At 33.5% G+C, this 14,187-nt stretch overlaps 1 protein-coding gene across 3 annotated transcripts in view; it reads right to left on the minus strand.

The window, feature by feature from the left end:
• GRIA2 (glutamate ionotropic receptor AMPA type subunit 2) overlaps positions 1-14,187 on the minus strand; it is a 145,952-nt gene that overhangs the window by 18,230 nt on the left and 113,535 nt on the right. For all 3 annotated transcript variants that reach the window (XM_028104431.2, XM_028104432.1, XM_028104430.2), the window contains exon 12: positions 12,693-12,891. In XM_028104431.2, the coding sequence (XP_027960232.2) occupies positions 12,693-12,891 (199 nt within the window). The remainder of the gene's footprint in view (positions 1-12,692; positions 12,892-14,187) is intronic.

The following is a 14,187-nucleotide window of genomic DNA, read 5'->3' on the forward strand; positions in this document are numbered from 1 at the left end:
ATGAATGAAAAAGAAGGTGTGGTATGGTATATATATATATATATATATATATATATATATATATATATATATGGTATATTCTTATGTGGAATTTAAGCAACAAAACAAATGAGCAGAGGAAAAAGACAGAGAATCCAAGAAACAGACTCTTAACTATAAAGAACAACCTGATGTTTACCAGAGGGGAAGTGAGTGGAGGGATGGGTGAAAAAGGAGATGAGGATGAAAGAATATACTTATGGTGAGCACCAAGTAATGTACAGTTTTATTGAATCACTATACCATACACCTGAAACTAATATAACATTGTAAATTAACTACACTGGAATTAAAATTTAAAACTTAATAAAAAAATTACTGAATTTGATTTTTAAATAAACAAACAAAAAACCTTCGTACTCAGGGGAAGTAAAACAAGAAAATGGTAGCAAAGGAGAAAGGGTAGCAAAAGTCACAGAGTGTCCATGAAAATATCATTAACATGTAGACATGTTGGACCCCTTGGCTTATAAGTATAAATCCCTTTAGTAAATCAAAGTCTACAGTATTTTCTACGTTTCTTACCTTCCACTATCATACTACTAACCCAATATGGAAAATTTATTGTATCCTGCAATAAACATTTTAAAGACAGTGATACAAACCTTTTCAGATAAAAAAGTTCAAGGTTATTTCATCATTAAGGTATTACTTTACATATAAAAGAATTTAGCATAAGGTCCCCTTATTTTGCCATGTCAAGAATAAAGAACTAGCAAGAAAGTTAGTTGGAGTGAAAAATACAGGACAATGACTATATATAAGTAACTTCATGTCTCTGTGAATATACTAGCCACCTTAAAATGTACTTTATTATATATATTAAATATACACTATATTATACTAACCACATTAAAATTTCTGTGCGTTTATGTGTATATCCACCTCATGATTGGTATATTTAATATTGAAAAATTATAAATATTCATGTTTGCCTCTAATTTTGTTTTATTTTAATACCAATCTGCATTTTTTAATTCTAGCCACTATTTTGTAAGAAGCAACATCAACCATATAAGATTTGATAGAGATCTTATAAATTTAAATTTTTTAATATTACAAAACACCTCCTAATAAGATAGGTTCTTTCCTCATTTTTTTGTTTTTTCTGGGTGTTATCTGGGTCAGGTGTTTTTTTATTGTGGTAAAAGATAATACATGAAATGAAATCTATCTTTAACAAATTTGTAAGTACACAGTATGATATTAACTATATGCATATTATTGTACAGAAGGTTTTTAGAACTTTTTTGTCATGCAAGACAAAAAAGTTCTAAAAACCTTCTGTACAATAATATGCAGTCATGCAAGACTGAAACTATACCCACTGAACAGCAACTTTCAATTTCCCCTTCCCTCCAGCCATGATAACATTTCTACTTTCTGCTTCAATGAGTTTGACTGCTTCAGATACCTAACCTAAGTGGAATCATATAGTATTTGTCCTTCTGTAACCAGCCTATTTCAGTTAGCATAATATCCTCAACGTTCATAAATATTGCAGTATGACAGGATTCCCTTTTTTTTTTTAGACTGAATAGTATTCCACTGAGTAATATACTTTCTTTATCCAAATATCCATTAATGGACATTTAGGTTGTTTCCATTTCTTGGCTATTGTGAATAATGCTGTAATGAACATGGTAGTGAAAATATCTCTTTGGGATTCTGATTTCAATTTATTTGGATAAATGCCCAAAAGTGGGATTGCTAGATCATGTGGTAGTTCTATAGGGGCTGCATCATTTTGCATTCCCACCAACAATACACAAGTGTTTCAATTTCTACATGTTTTTATTTTTATTTATTTATTTATTTCTAATGGCCCTCCTAACTGGTGTGAGGCAGTACTTCATTGTGGTTTTGATTTGTATTACCCTGACGGTTAGTGGCGTTGAGTATTTTTTCATACACCACTGACCATTCTTCTAAGGAGAAATGTCTGTCTCCTTTGTTAGTTTTTTAATGAGGTTAGTAGGTTTTTTGCTATTGAGTGTAAAAGTCCCTTATATATTTCAGATAATAACCATTTATCAGATACATGGTTTGCAATATTTCTCCCAATTCCATAGATGCCTTTTCATGTTATTGTTTCTTTTGCAGTACAAAAGCTTTTTAATTTGATATAGTCCACTTGTCTACATTTCATTTTGTTGCCTGTGCTTTTGGTGTCATATACAACAAATCTTTGCCGAGATCAAAGTCATGAAACTTATCTCCTATATTTTCTTATAAAAGCTGTATAGTTTCAGATCTTACTTCTCAATCTTTAATCAAATTTAAGTTGATTTTTGTGTATGGTATGAGTCTTATTTCATTTCTTTGCATGTAGGTATCCAGTTATTCCAACACCATTTCCCTAGGAGACTGTCCTTTCCCCACTATGCAGTCTTGGAAACCTGTCAAAGATCACTTAACCATATATGCATGGGTTTAATTCTGGGTTCTTTATTCTGTTCCATTGGTCTCTAAATCCATCTTGAGGCCAGTACCATACCTTTCTAATATGTTTTGAAGTCAGGGAGTGTAAGGCTTGTTTCCATTTTTCTAGATTTTTTTTAGCTATTTCTTAATCTTTATGATTCTATAAGAATTTTAGGATTTTTTTTTCTATTTCTGCAAAAGACAACAGTGGGGTTTTGGTAGGGATTCCAGTGAATCTGTAGATTGTGGGGTAGTATAGACATTTTAACAATATTAAATCTTTCTGTCCATGAACAAGGAATTCTTCCCATTTATTTTTGTCTTCTTTAGCTTCTTGCAGCAATCTTGGAGTTTTCAGTGAACAATTCTTTTGCCTCCTTGGTTTAGTTCATTCTTAAGTATTTTATTCTTTTCAATGGCATTGTAAATCCCATTTCAGATTGTTCATTGTTAGTGTATAGAAATGCAACTGGTTTTTGAATATTTTGCATCTTGCAACTTTACTGAAATTATTAGTTCTAACAGTTTTTTGGGGGGGTTGGATTGGTGGAATCCTTTGAGTTTTCTACATTTTAGAACATGTGACCTCTGTACAGAGAATTTTACTTCTTTTCCAATTTGGATGTCTTTTATTTCTTTTTCTTGCCTAATTGGAGCTAGGATTTCTTATACTATGCCAAATAAAAGTGGCAATAAGTGGGCAAGCTTTCAGTTCCTCCAATAAGTGAGGAAGCTTTCATTTTCATCATTGAGTATGATGTCAGCTGTGGGCTTCAAATGTGGACTTCATTATGTTGAGGTAATTTATTTCTCTTCCTAGTTTATTATTTTTATCATAGAAGGGTGCTCAATTTTGTAAAGTACATTTTCTGGATCTACTGTGATGCTCATGAGATTTTTATTCTTCATTTTGTAATTGTGGCGTATCACATTGATTAATTTTTATAGGTTGAAATATCCTTGTATCTCAGGAATAACTCCCCCTTGGTCATGGCCATCTATGATCCTTTTATTGTGCTGTTGAGCTTGGCTTACTGGTATTTTGCTGAGAATTTTTGCATCTATATTTTTCAGGGTTATTGGTCTCTAGTTTTCTTATCTGACAAGGTCTTTTTCTGGCTTGGTATCAGGGTAATGCTGGCCTCATAAAATGAGTTCAGAACTGTTCCCTTCTTTTCTATGTTTTGGAAGAATTTGAAAAGGATTATCATTAATTCTCCTTTAAATATTTGGTAGAATTCTCCAGTGAGCTCATAACCTCATGCTCCTTTTGGTATCCTACTCTATATCTTTTGGTTGGAGAGTTTAATCCATTTACATTTAAAGTTACTGATAGATTGCTCCTACCATTTTGTGAATTGTTTTCAGTCCATCTTGTAGCTTTTTTATTCATCTTTTCCTCTCATTGTCTTTCTTAGTATTTGAATGTTTTGTTTGTTTGTTTGTTTTTTTGTAGTGACACACTGATTACTTTCTTACTTCTTCGTGTAACTTCTATAGGTTAGTTTCTTTGTAGTTACCAGGGGAGTTACATAAAATATAACCATAAAAAATGATTTTAGGCTTAAGAATTTCACTTCAGTTGCATACAAAAACTCTACTCTTTTACTTCCCCACTCATAATTTATATTATTGATGTCAAATTAATCTTTTTACATTGTGTATCAGTTAACATACTCTATATAGTTATTTTTTATACTTTTATATTTTAACCTCTATACCAGAATTAAAGAGACTTAGGCAACACTGTTATAGTAGTATGATACTCTGGATTGATCAATATATGTAATTTTATTAATAAGCTCTGTACTAATATCTTTCCATTTGAACTAAAAGGATTCCCTTTGACATTTCTTGTAAGGCTTTTTAGTGTTGATTATCTCTCTTAACTTTTGTTTATCTGAGAAAGTCTTTATTTCTCTTTGACTTTTGAAGGACAGTTTTGTTAGATATAGTGTTCTTGGTTGGTAGTTTTCTTTCTTTTTGCAGCTCTTCAAATATATCATCTCACTCTCTCTGACCTACAAGGTTTCTGCTGATAAACCTGCTAGTAGTCTTATGAATACTCACATGTATGTGACAAGTCACATTTCTCCTGGTTTTCAAAAATATTTTTCTTTGACATTTGACAATTTGATTATTATATTTTTCAGTATAGACTTTTTAGGTCCTCCTCAGAATTCCTTGTGTTTCATGAACTTATTTCCTTCCCCAGATTTGGGAAGTTTGGGGCCATAATTGTCTTAAATAAGCTTTCTGCCCCTTTCTCTTTCTTCTCCTTTTGTGACTCCCATAATGTGTATATTAGTCCTTTTGAAAGCCCCTTAGGCTTTCTTCACTCTTTTTCCTTCTTTTTTTTTTCTTTTTGTTCCCAATTGTATAATTTCAAATGACTTGTCTTAAATTTGCTGATTTTTTTCTTTTGCTTAGTCAAGTATGATGTTGAATCCCTATAGTGAATTTTTCTATTCAGATACTGTATCCTTCATTTCCAAAATATATTTTTAAATATTTTCTCTTTGTTGAAATTCTCAATTTGTTCATGTATCATTTTTCTGAGCTCTTTGAGCATCTTTGTGACAGTTATTTGGTATTCTTTGTCAGGTAATTCACATACTCCCTTTTTTCTTTTTTTTTTTTAGTGTCACTTTCTGGACATTAATTTTTTCCTTTGATTGGACCATATTTCTTTGTGTTTTTCATGTGCCTTATAACTTTGCTTTGGGATAATGCGTTTTTAAAAATAGCTACCTCTTCCAGTCTGTATGGATTAGCTTTGTAAAGGGAAAGATCTTCACCAATCAGCCTGGTTAAATATTCTAAAGGCGTCTCAAACCTTTTCTGTGGATGTGTATTCTTTGGACTTGTATGTGTAAATTTTCAATTAGAGGGACTTGTGAGTATCTTTTTTCAGGAGTTCATAATCCCTTGTTCTTCTTGGTATCTGTATGCAGTACTGCTGGTTCTCTGGATCTGGCATAACCAACCCCCCAGATCTCTTTTGTTCTTTGTGGCCCCAGGCTTGTAGAGTATGCTAGGTCCCATTAGCACTCCAAGTCAGGGAAGACAAAGACCAGTCCTCTGGGTACTTCAACAAAAGGCTAGAGCATTGGATGCATGTTCCACTCTTCCCTTCTCCAAGGGAGTGGCTGCCAAGATGTTTTGGCTTCTGTTTGCTACACCACAAGTCCTCTGAAGCAGCAGCAAGCCATCCAGTTCTCTTTGGTTCTCAGCAGCCCCAAGGCATCTCGTATCTGCCAGGTCCCATCAGTGCTATAAGACGAGAAGAAACCAGTCCCTTGGGCAGTCGCTCTCCCCAAATAAAGCCAAAGCATTGCACCTACACTCCAACTTTTCTCCTCCTGAAAGGGAAGCTGGGAGTTGAAGATCCTTTCCCACTTTTTCCACACTGAACTGGAGGGGAGGGTCTATGATGAGTGAATGTGTGCTAGTCCAAACCTTTGCCTTTGTTCTCAGCAATCCCCAACCTAGTGCTCTTTTTGTTAGTGTTTAGAATCAAGCAACACAGAAAGCAGTTCCTCTAAAAAATCAGAACATGGACATACAGTCCAATCTTCACTTTCTCTCCCCCTGGGGGAAGCCAAGAGCAGTCACTTTCTCCCAACTATAGTGCACTGTTCCAAGGAAGATTATGGGGAATGCCCTAAATTTTCCTACAGAGCTTGACATAGCTGGTTTTATATGCATTCTTTTTGCAGGAGCCCCTTGACTTGTTTCCGGATTTCTCACAGAGAAAACTGGTCAGTGTTGTGTTGTTGAGAAAGTGTCTCTGGTGGGAAAAAGAGGGTCTGGGGCTTCCTATTTCACCATCTTACTGACATCACTCTCTTGACCCTTTCTCTGTTTCTTAAAATGAAATCTTAAATATCATTTTTTGGGACTGTGGCAACATTTGATTTTTCCAATTACCATTTTATTTCTAAACTGTCATTTCCCTGTGAAAATAAGCAGCCACCTTAACTTGCAATTTGTTTTTGGTAATCACTCACTATGATCTGGAGCAATATTATATGCTGGAAACATGAATTGTACATTACTTGATTATCAAGTTTTCCTTCAAATATCAAAAGTCGAATAAAGAACTCTTAAAATTTTATTAGCAATGTTTATATTTAGTTCAGATTTTGATTCCAGTATATTTAAATGATTGCACAACTCCAGTTCTCTTCTCCATAAAACTCTGAGACCACATTAATTACTATGGCAACTAGTATGAATACCACACTAGCTCTTTTACTAAACAACGATTCTTTTACTTAAACACAAACATAAAAGTGAGTTGAACATGATGTCATCTAAGGTACCTCTACAGGTTTACACTGATATTCATTTTCTCTAAGGCATCTAAACAGGAATTTGGGGAATGTTTTGAGATGAGAGATTAATTTTAAAATTTTTCCACTGTTTGAACCTTTTCTGCTAGAATAACTGTCCTCAAGATTTGATGGTAGTGTGAAAGGAGTATTTTTTCTTTAATATGGACAATAAAGAAAGCCTCTGTACTCTGATTAGAGGCAAATTATTCATCCAGTGGATAATGCGAGCTCTCATTTCCCCTCTGCATCACAAGGGTGGTCTCTACATGAAGTGATCAGATGGAGTGCACACTAAATTTGCCGAGCATTGCTCTGGAAGGAGGAGGGTGTCCAAAATATAATGGTTACTCTAGAGGAAGCTACAACTTTGCATAATCATAATTCAGCAAATAGACACACTCTTTTTTTTTCCTTCCATAGCACTTTGAGCACAGAAAACATGGTTCAATATGGTCATTCATATATTTATTTATATTCCTACAAATTTAGGAACTACTGACTACACACAAAGTCTTTAAATTGGCCACGAATCTTTAAAGGAAACATTGGACATTTTGACCTTTCTTACACTGTTAAACCAGCTACATTTAGCTGAAATGAAAGAACACAAGCTTTCTCAGCAGCTTAGACTAAATGCATTCTTAAAGTATTTGAGAATTCAGTACTGTTCCCAGACATTTTGTGCAATGGTGAGAAAAATTTAAATATCAGAGAAAAAAAAAAAAACCTGACAGCCAGAGAAGAAATGATTGCAACTTGTTATGGATCATCTAGAGAAGCCCTAAACATGCAGAGCTGTCAGCTATGCAGATGGTTAAGCAATAGTCAGGCTCCCCCAAGAAATTTAAGAAGAAAAATCTCTATGATGCTAGGTAACAACAGTATAATTTCATGGATTATCAGACTAATTATCTCTTCTGAGAATGCAATAATTAACTTCATTAAATGAGAAGGAAAATACTTTTATTTTGACAATGTCCTAAAATCTTTTTCTTCCAGAATGAGAATAATTAAGTAAACCACTTATTCAGATAATACACCCCATCCCTCATCCTTCCAGAGAAAACCAGAGGAAATAAACAGATTGCAGTCTGAGGGATTTAGCATAGGCATGAAGAAATACTTCTTATCTGCAAGTAATAATTGTGTTCCAGGGATTGACTGGTCAATGACAGGTCTATTTATACATCCATTTCCTATCCCCCAAACCTAGGTTTGTATTGGAACCTTATGTATATAGGTCCTCTAAAATCATTTTCTATTCAGACTTATCTAATTCAACACCTGTCCTCTTTTATTGAGAGAAGAAATTATCAAAATGTGAAAGTCTAAAAATAGTGGTTTATAATAGAAAGCCTAATTCTTTCTTAATTATAGGTATGCTATAGTGGGACTATAATTAGAGATGATCAGTGCTCCAAAATGAGTCAGACTTTATCATTCACTCTGTAGAAGGATGTACATGAGTTTCATAGCACAAAACCCTGGGAAAAAAAAAAGATGCAGGGTCTTTTTCTTCATACAACTTGGTTACAAGATTGTCCTCCATTTATTGTCTCTCTCTAGCAGAACAATGTAAATATTTCATTCACGTTTGTTTTACTGGTTATACCTGATTTTATTTTAGAAAATTTACAGCTGAAATTGGAATTCTGAAAATAATGCACACTTACTGACTTTACTAAAGCAATATTATTATAACATAGTTTATTAAATTATTTACCTGAAATCTGAAAAATACTTTAGACTTAAATTGGGTAACTCATATTATCTTAGGACAAAACAGATAAGTCCCTATGAAGGATGGAATATTCATCTTATAATTTTAAATAATGTGCTTTTATCCCAACAAAGATATACTTTTAGGAAACATTTGTTATGTTCGGACAAAAGACAACAAGTTATTTTTCATTCTTTAGCTAGTTACATATCTTTAAAATTTAAACAATGACTTGACTTCCCAAATCAATTTCTCCAATGACTAAATCCAAAGCTCTTGCTGTGATAAAAACAAAAAGCTGGCTTGATAAACTCTCAGACAGTAGAAAATTTTTAGTAATATAAATAATAAAATCCCTAGTCATAAGCAGTGTAATAGGAAAAAGTTTCCAATGAAGCCAAATTGAGCTATATTAGGAAACATAAGATAACCTTTAGAACTATAAATATTGGCAAATGGTAAAAATTGTAAATATTTTTCTTCCACATGGAATTAGCTTCCTTAGGTCTGGAAGTAAGCACAACAGATGGCCAGGGAACAAAGAGTACAATACATGTCTTCAGTCTAACTTCAGCCCACTGCATCTATATTCCCTTTCCTGACAGACTGGGCACCATGAGTCTGCTTGCTTTCACTCTGTCCTGAATCCACCTACAGAAGCCCCAGGCATGCCTAGAGCTAAAGGACAGTTGAGAGAGGACGACCCAAGATGTGTAGTGAATGTCAATTTTAGGAATAGAAGCAAGGAGAATTTCCCATGTAACATTTTCCACCAGAAGCTTAGAAATTCAATCAGACTACAGCTAATAGACAAACTATAATATACCCAAGGATTTAAGGGAAAGAATGCTAGTGAAAATCAATTATATTTTGCTTTTATGATGTTTATGAGTTAGCTTCACCTTATCCATTACATTTTAAATAACAGTCTAAAGAGAAATTCTTTTTTTCGAAAGGGAAGCTCTTATTCAATCTCCATATGCTATTGCAGTAAACTTTATGTGAAAAGGTATGAGGCATGATGAATACAGCTGGAAAACCACAGTATCCGAGAAAATATTTCTGGGAGTCAAAAGCAAGAATAAGGTTGTCCTCACTTATTATCATCACGGCATCCAATTATCAAACATTAATACGGTTATCAAAATTATTCCAAGTTACTCATGATTAAGCAGCACCTTTTTATTGAATCCAACTTTTAGAAACAAACCTTTCGTATACATAATTTCTCAAATTATAACCATGTCATATATGTCAATGGAAAAATTAGCATGATGAGCTCCTATTCACTCTGGTGATGTGTGCTGTTGATGTGGTGATGTTAGTAGCTTCCCTTTACTGGGAATCAATATTAATAGAGTAAATAGTGTGGCTCCTAAGTACTTTTGAGGCCATGCTCTTCTTTCTCTAGATGTGGAGAAGCTGACTACAATGCTATATGCACTGAAACCTAACCAGTGTTGATTCACCAACAGTTCCTTTTGAAGGTATGTTGAAGGGAAGCGTGAGTTTCTACCATTATAATTCTCTAATGTCACACAGGCAAACATGGGTGTAACTGAAACTGAGCATGGGCACAGCAAAATAAATCCAGAGACTTTTATCTGCAAGTAAAAATGGGATATCAAAAGAACCCTATAGGGGTAAAAGGCCTCAACACACTTCCTAGCTTCCTGAATTTGGTCAGTTATCTGAGCTTTAGCTTAATAATGCATGGTCTGCAAACAAAAATCATTGCCTTGATTATCAGGCATAAGTACTGTGGTATTCAAAAAGATAACGGGATAACGAAGATGTGTTATATACACACCATGGTATCATGCCATTTACAACCACATAGATGGCCTGAGAGGGAATAATGCTAAGTGGAATAAGTCAGACAGAGAAAGACAAATACTATATGAATTCACTTATATGTGGAATTTGAGAAACAAAACAAACGAGCAAACAAACAAACAAACCCAGACTCTTAAATACAGAGAACAAGCTGGTGGTTGTGGGGGTGGGGCAGAGATCGGTAAAGTACATAAAGGGGATTGAAAGTACACTTAATGTACTGATTAAGGTGTGGTATTGTCGAATCATTTTATTGTAACCTGAAACTAATATAACATTGTATGTTATTTATACTTTAATAAATAACCAAAGAGTACTGAGCGCTGAGTAGTGTGTAGACTTGTTGAATCATTTTATTGTACACCTGAAACTAATGTAACACTGTATGTTAATTATACTTTAAATAAATAAATAAGCAAAGAGATAATGCATAAGAAACTGCTTGGGAAAGCTACGCCAATAAAAATTACCAGTTTGCCTAATTACTCAATATCACTTCCCGATTACTCTAGAAAGGGTAAGCTCCACAATCTTATATTGGCAAATGGCACACCACAAATTATGTTGTCAAGTGGATATACATATACACGAATATACTGCATATTGGAACCATGGTCTTCATGGAGTTAGTGCACTGAAACACAAGAGTAACAGCATTCTTTTCCCAGAGTCATCTAGCCTTCTTATCTTGTCCACTAGGGAACTTGAGTATACCGATCACAAAATCTTGGCATCTTGATTATTACACATATGTTTCTATGATTGACTGAGTTAAGGTGTCCTGCCAAGCTCTGGAAATGTGAATGTACAGTTGTTGAGAGTACTTGGTATTACTATTGTGCAAACAAGCTAATGACAGTAACTCTCAACATATGTTTACTAATCTGTAAGGCAGTATCGGAAACAATTAAGATTATTTTAATCAACATTAAGTAGCACTAAGTAAACCATGATACAGCAAGTACCTTATTCATTCACATATTTCATTCACTTCAAGAGGAAGAATATGAATAAAATATATAAATAAAATAAATGCAAGTCCTACTGGGATACAAAAAATAAAAACTGCTTCAAGATACACTTCTAATTAAGAACCATGAAATATTCTAACTTATTTTAATAGATCCATTGTTATGATCAAGCTAGAACACTGTGCTACAGAAAAAGTGTTTATATACATATTACATACATGTTCATAAATGAAAGCAAATTGTTATTAGTAACAAATCTGTATTATAACATTCATACATAGAACTGCATTAAAGTCACAGTAGCTGCTGATAGATTGACCACACTTCTGCACTTAAATTGCAGTGCTTAAAGAAAGCATCAAGGTCCTGCCCTCCCTTCACATATCCAGATTATTATCTATTATCAGCTGTGGTCTGCCCGCCCCCCTTGTTCTCCTGTCATATTTCAGCTCAACTGAAGTTAGTTGGAAAAAAATACCAGAGGCAATGTAGATGAGACAGTCTTCAAACTACACTCTACTATTTCAACGGGTCCTAATCCTAATTTTGGAGTGGCCTAGATTTCATTCAAGCAAATTCAGATGCATTCAAAGATTTAGTTGGATTATCAGATATCATCATGTATTATATATACTGGCCTAAAACCTAAGTTTATCAGCTATATTAAACATTTCAATAGAATGAGTTCTTATTTAGAGAAAATAGTATAATGAAAAAAATTATACTGACGTCAGGTTATTGGGCTTGTCCTATAAACAAATACCACAGGGTCACAATTTTTTTGAAAAGTAAAATATATTTAATAGACACACTATAATTATGCTACCCATTTAGACCTTTGTTAGCCTTTTCTTGGAGGGTTTGAAAAAAACTCAGGATTTTCACACATTTATATCATCTGTCTCCTGACACAGAATTAACATATCTGATTTGAAAGTTCTTTTTTTAATTATTTTTAAGTTTTCAATAGTAAACTGTGTAAAATATATGACAGTCATGATTATTTAAATTAAAAAAAACTTTTGTTTCAAAGATAATAACAATCTAAACTTAACTATACTTTGCTTCAATTTTGTTCCAAAAGGACAATCAATCTTTATAAAACTATAATTCTATTGTAATGTTGTGTTTCTCTCCTAAGGAGTTAGGGATGACAAAACAGACAAGATGGAACTAAGGACAGGGATGGGGAAGGGAGGGGTATAGAGACAAGGCCAAGGACAGAAACAGAGTTAGAGACAGAGATGGCGCTTACTATCACATAGTACCTTTGTGTAGAGCACAGGAGGGAGGGGGGGAGGACAAAGTTTAAAATGGTTAAATTTTAAGATCAAAATCAGAAGTTAACAAAGCAGAATCTCTTACCCTGAAAAATTCTTTAGTGGATCCAGAGTCTAATGTTCCATAAGCAATTTCTGTTTGCTTAGAAAGATCCTCAGCACTTTCGATGGGAGACACCATCCTCTCTACGGTCAGGAAGGCAGCTAAGTTAGCCGTGTAGGAGGAGATTATGATCAGGGTAAAGAACCACCACACACCTCCAACAATGCGCCCAGAGAGGGATCTAATAACAAGTATGAAATGGATTTGTAAAGTGAAATGAATGACCTAATTAAAAAAAAAACAAGTTAGCAATATTATGCAAATATTGACTTATATGGGAATATTTAACTTTATACTTTTTAATATATCTGCTAGTTAATAAAACTAGAAATTATTAAGCATTCTGGGTAAGGAGTACAGATTAGCTAGATTTAATGAGCTACCCAGAGGCCAAAACTTCAGATTCCTCGTATTCTTTCATAATTATAATGCCTAAATCGTCTATGGTATGAAATCTCATAATGAAGCAATTTCAAGAAATGTGCAAATAATCCAGCCAATGCCCATCCTACTATCCACTCATGACATGAGTAAACATGAACAAGAGAATTTAACATCACTTGTAAAACTCACAATAATGTTGACAAACAAAATCAAACATTAAAAATAAAAGAATGTGCACCATAAATGAAGTTCTAAACTGAAGAAACCCTCCCTTTAATTCAGCCAATGAAGTTCCAAAACTCTCAAAAAGGTCCAAAATTTCACTGGGTTTTTGTGTGTGCAAAAAACATAGGTTTTAGGTGCAGCACAGGATAGAAAATGGGGGAAAAAATGATACAACAAACAAAGGGATGACACAAAATATAATTCTTAATGAACAAAAATCTGAGGCTTCCTGGCATGGACTGTTATCACCCTGTTCCTCTGTGCCTCCTGCTTAAGAAAAAAGACAACTTAAGGAAAACAAAATTAGACATTTAAACGTTAGCCAAGATACAAATTCCTAATTTGCAATATAATAAAATAATAATATTTCTTTGACCATAAATTCATATGTAAAATACTTTTAAAAGCTTAACAGACCTCTAATAATTTACTTTACTTTACTAGAGAGATAAATATAGATACGTAGATATGGAAATAGATACATAGCATATAATTTTGAAAGATTTGGCGAGATTCTATGCGTAAAGGGATTTAAAAAATAAAGGGATTTAAATAATATTAACAATCCAATACAATAACATTTTGGGTTAATAACTTTGCTATGTCTAACAATTAAACTTGCTACAGTGAAGAGGTAACATTTCTAAAAACTTAAATTACAAATATTTGGTAATTTATGGCTTAAAACAGACCTCCTGACATTTAACAGTAAGAAATACACCTTTGTAGAATAAACTATTCTAGCAGTCAAAAAAAGTGGGGAAGCTTATTTAAAAGTAAAGATTTTTGCGAACATCTATTGCTAAAAGAGAAAGAGCGAGAGTGAGCAAGCAATGAAAAAAAAATATAAGAGCCTTTATCACAGTCT

Source organism: Eumetopias jubatus, unplaced genomic scaffold, assembly GCF_037043125.1.
Source record: "Eumetopias jubatus isolate StellerSeaLion01/CBP00866 unplaced genomic scaffold, mEumJub1_p1.0 scaffold_2, whole genome shotgun sequence".
In the NCBI taxonomy this organism is placed as follows: Eukaryota; Metazoa; Chordata; class Mammalia; order Carnivora; family Otariidae; genus Eumetopias; species Eumetopias jubatus.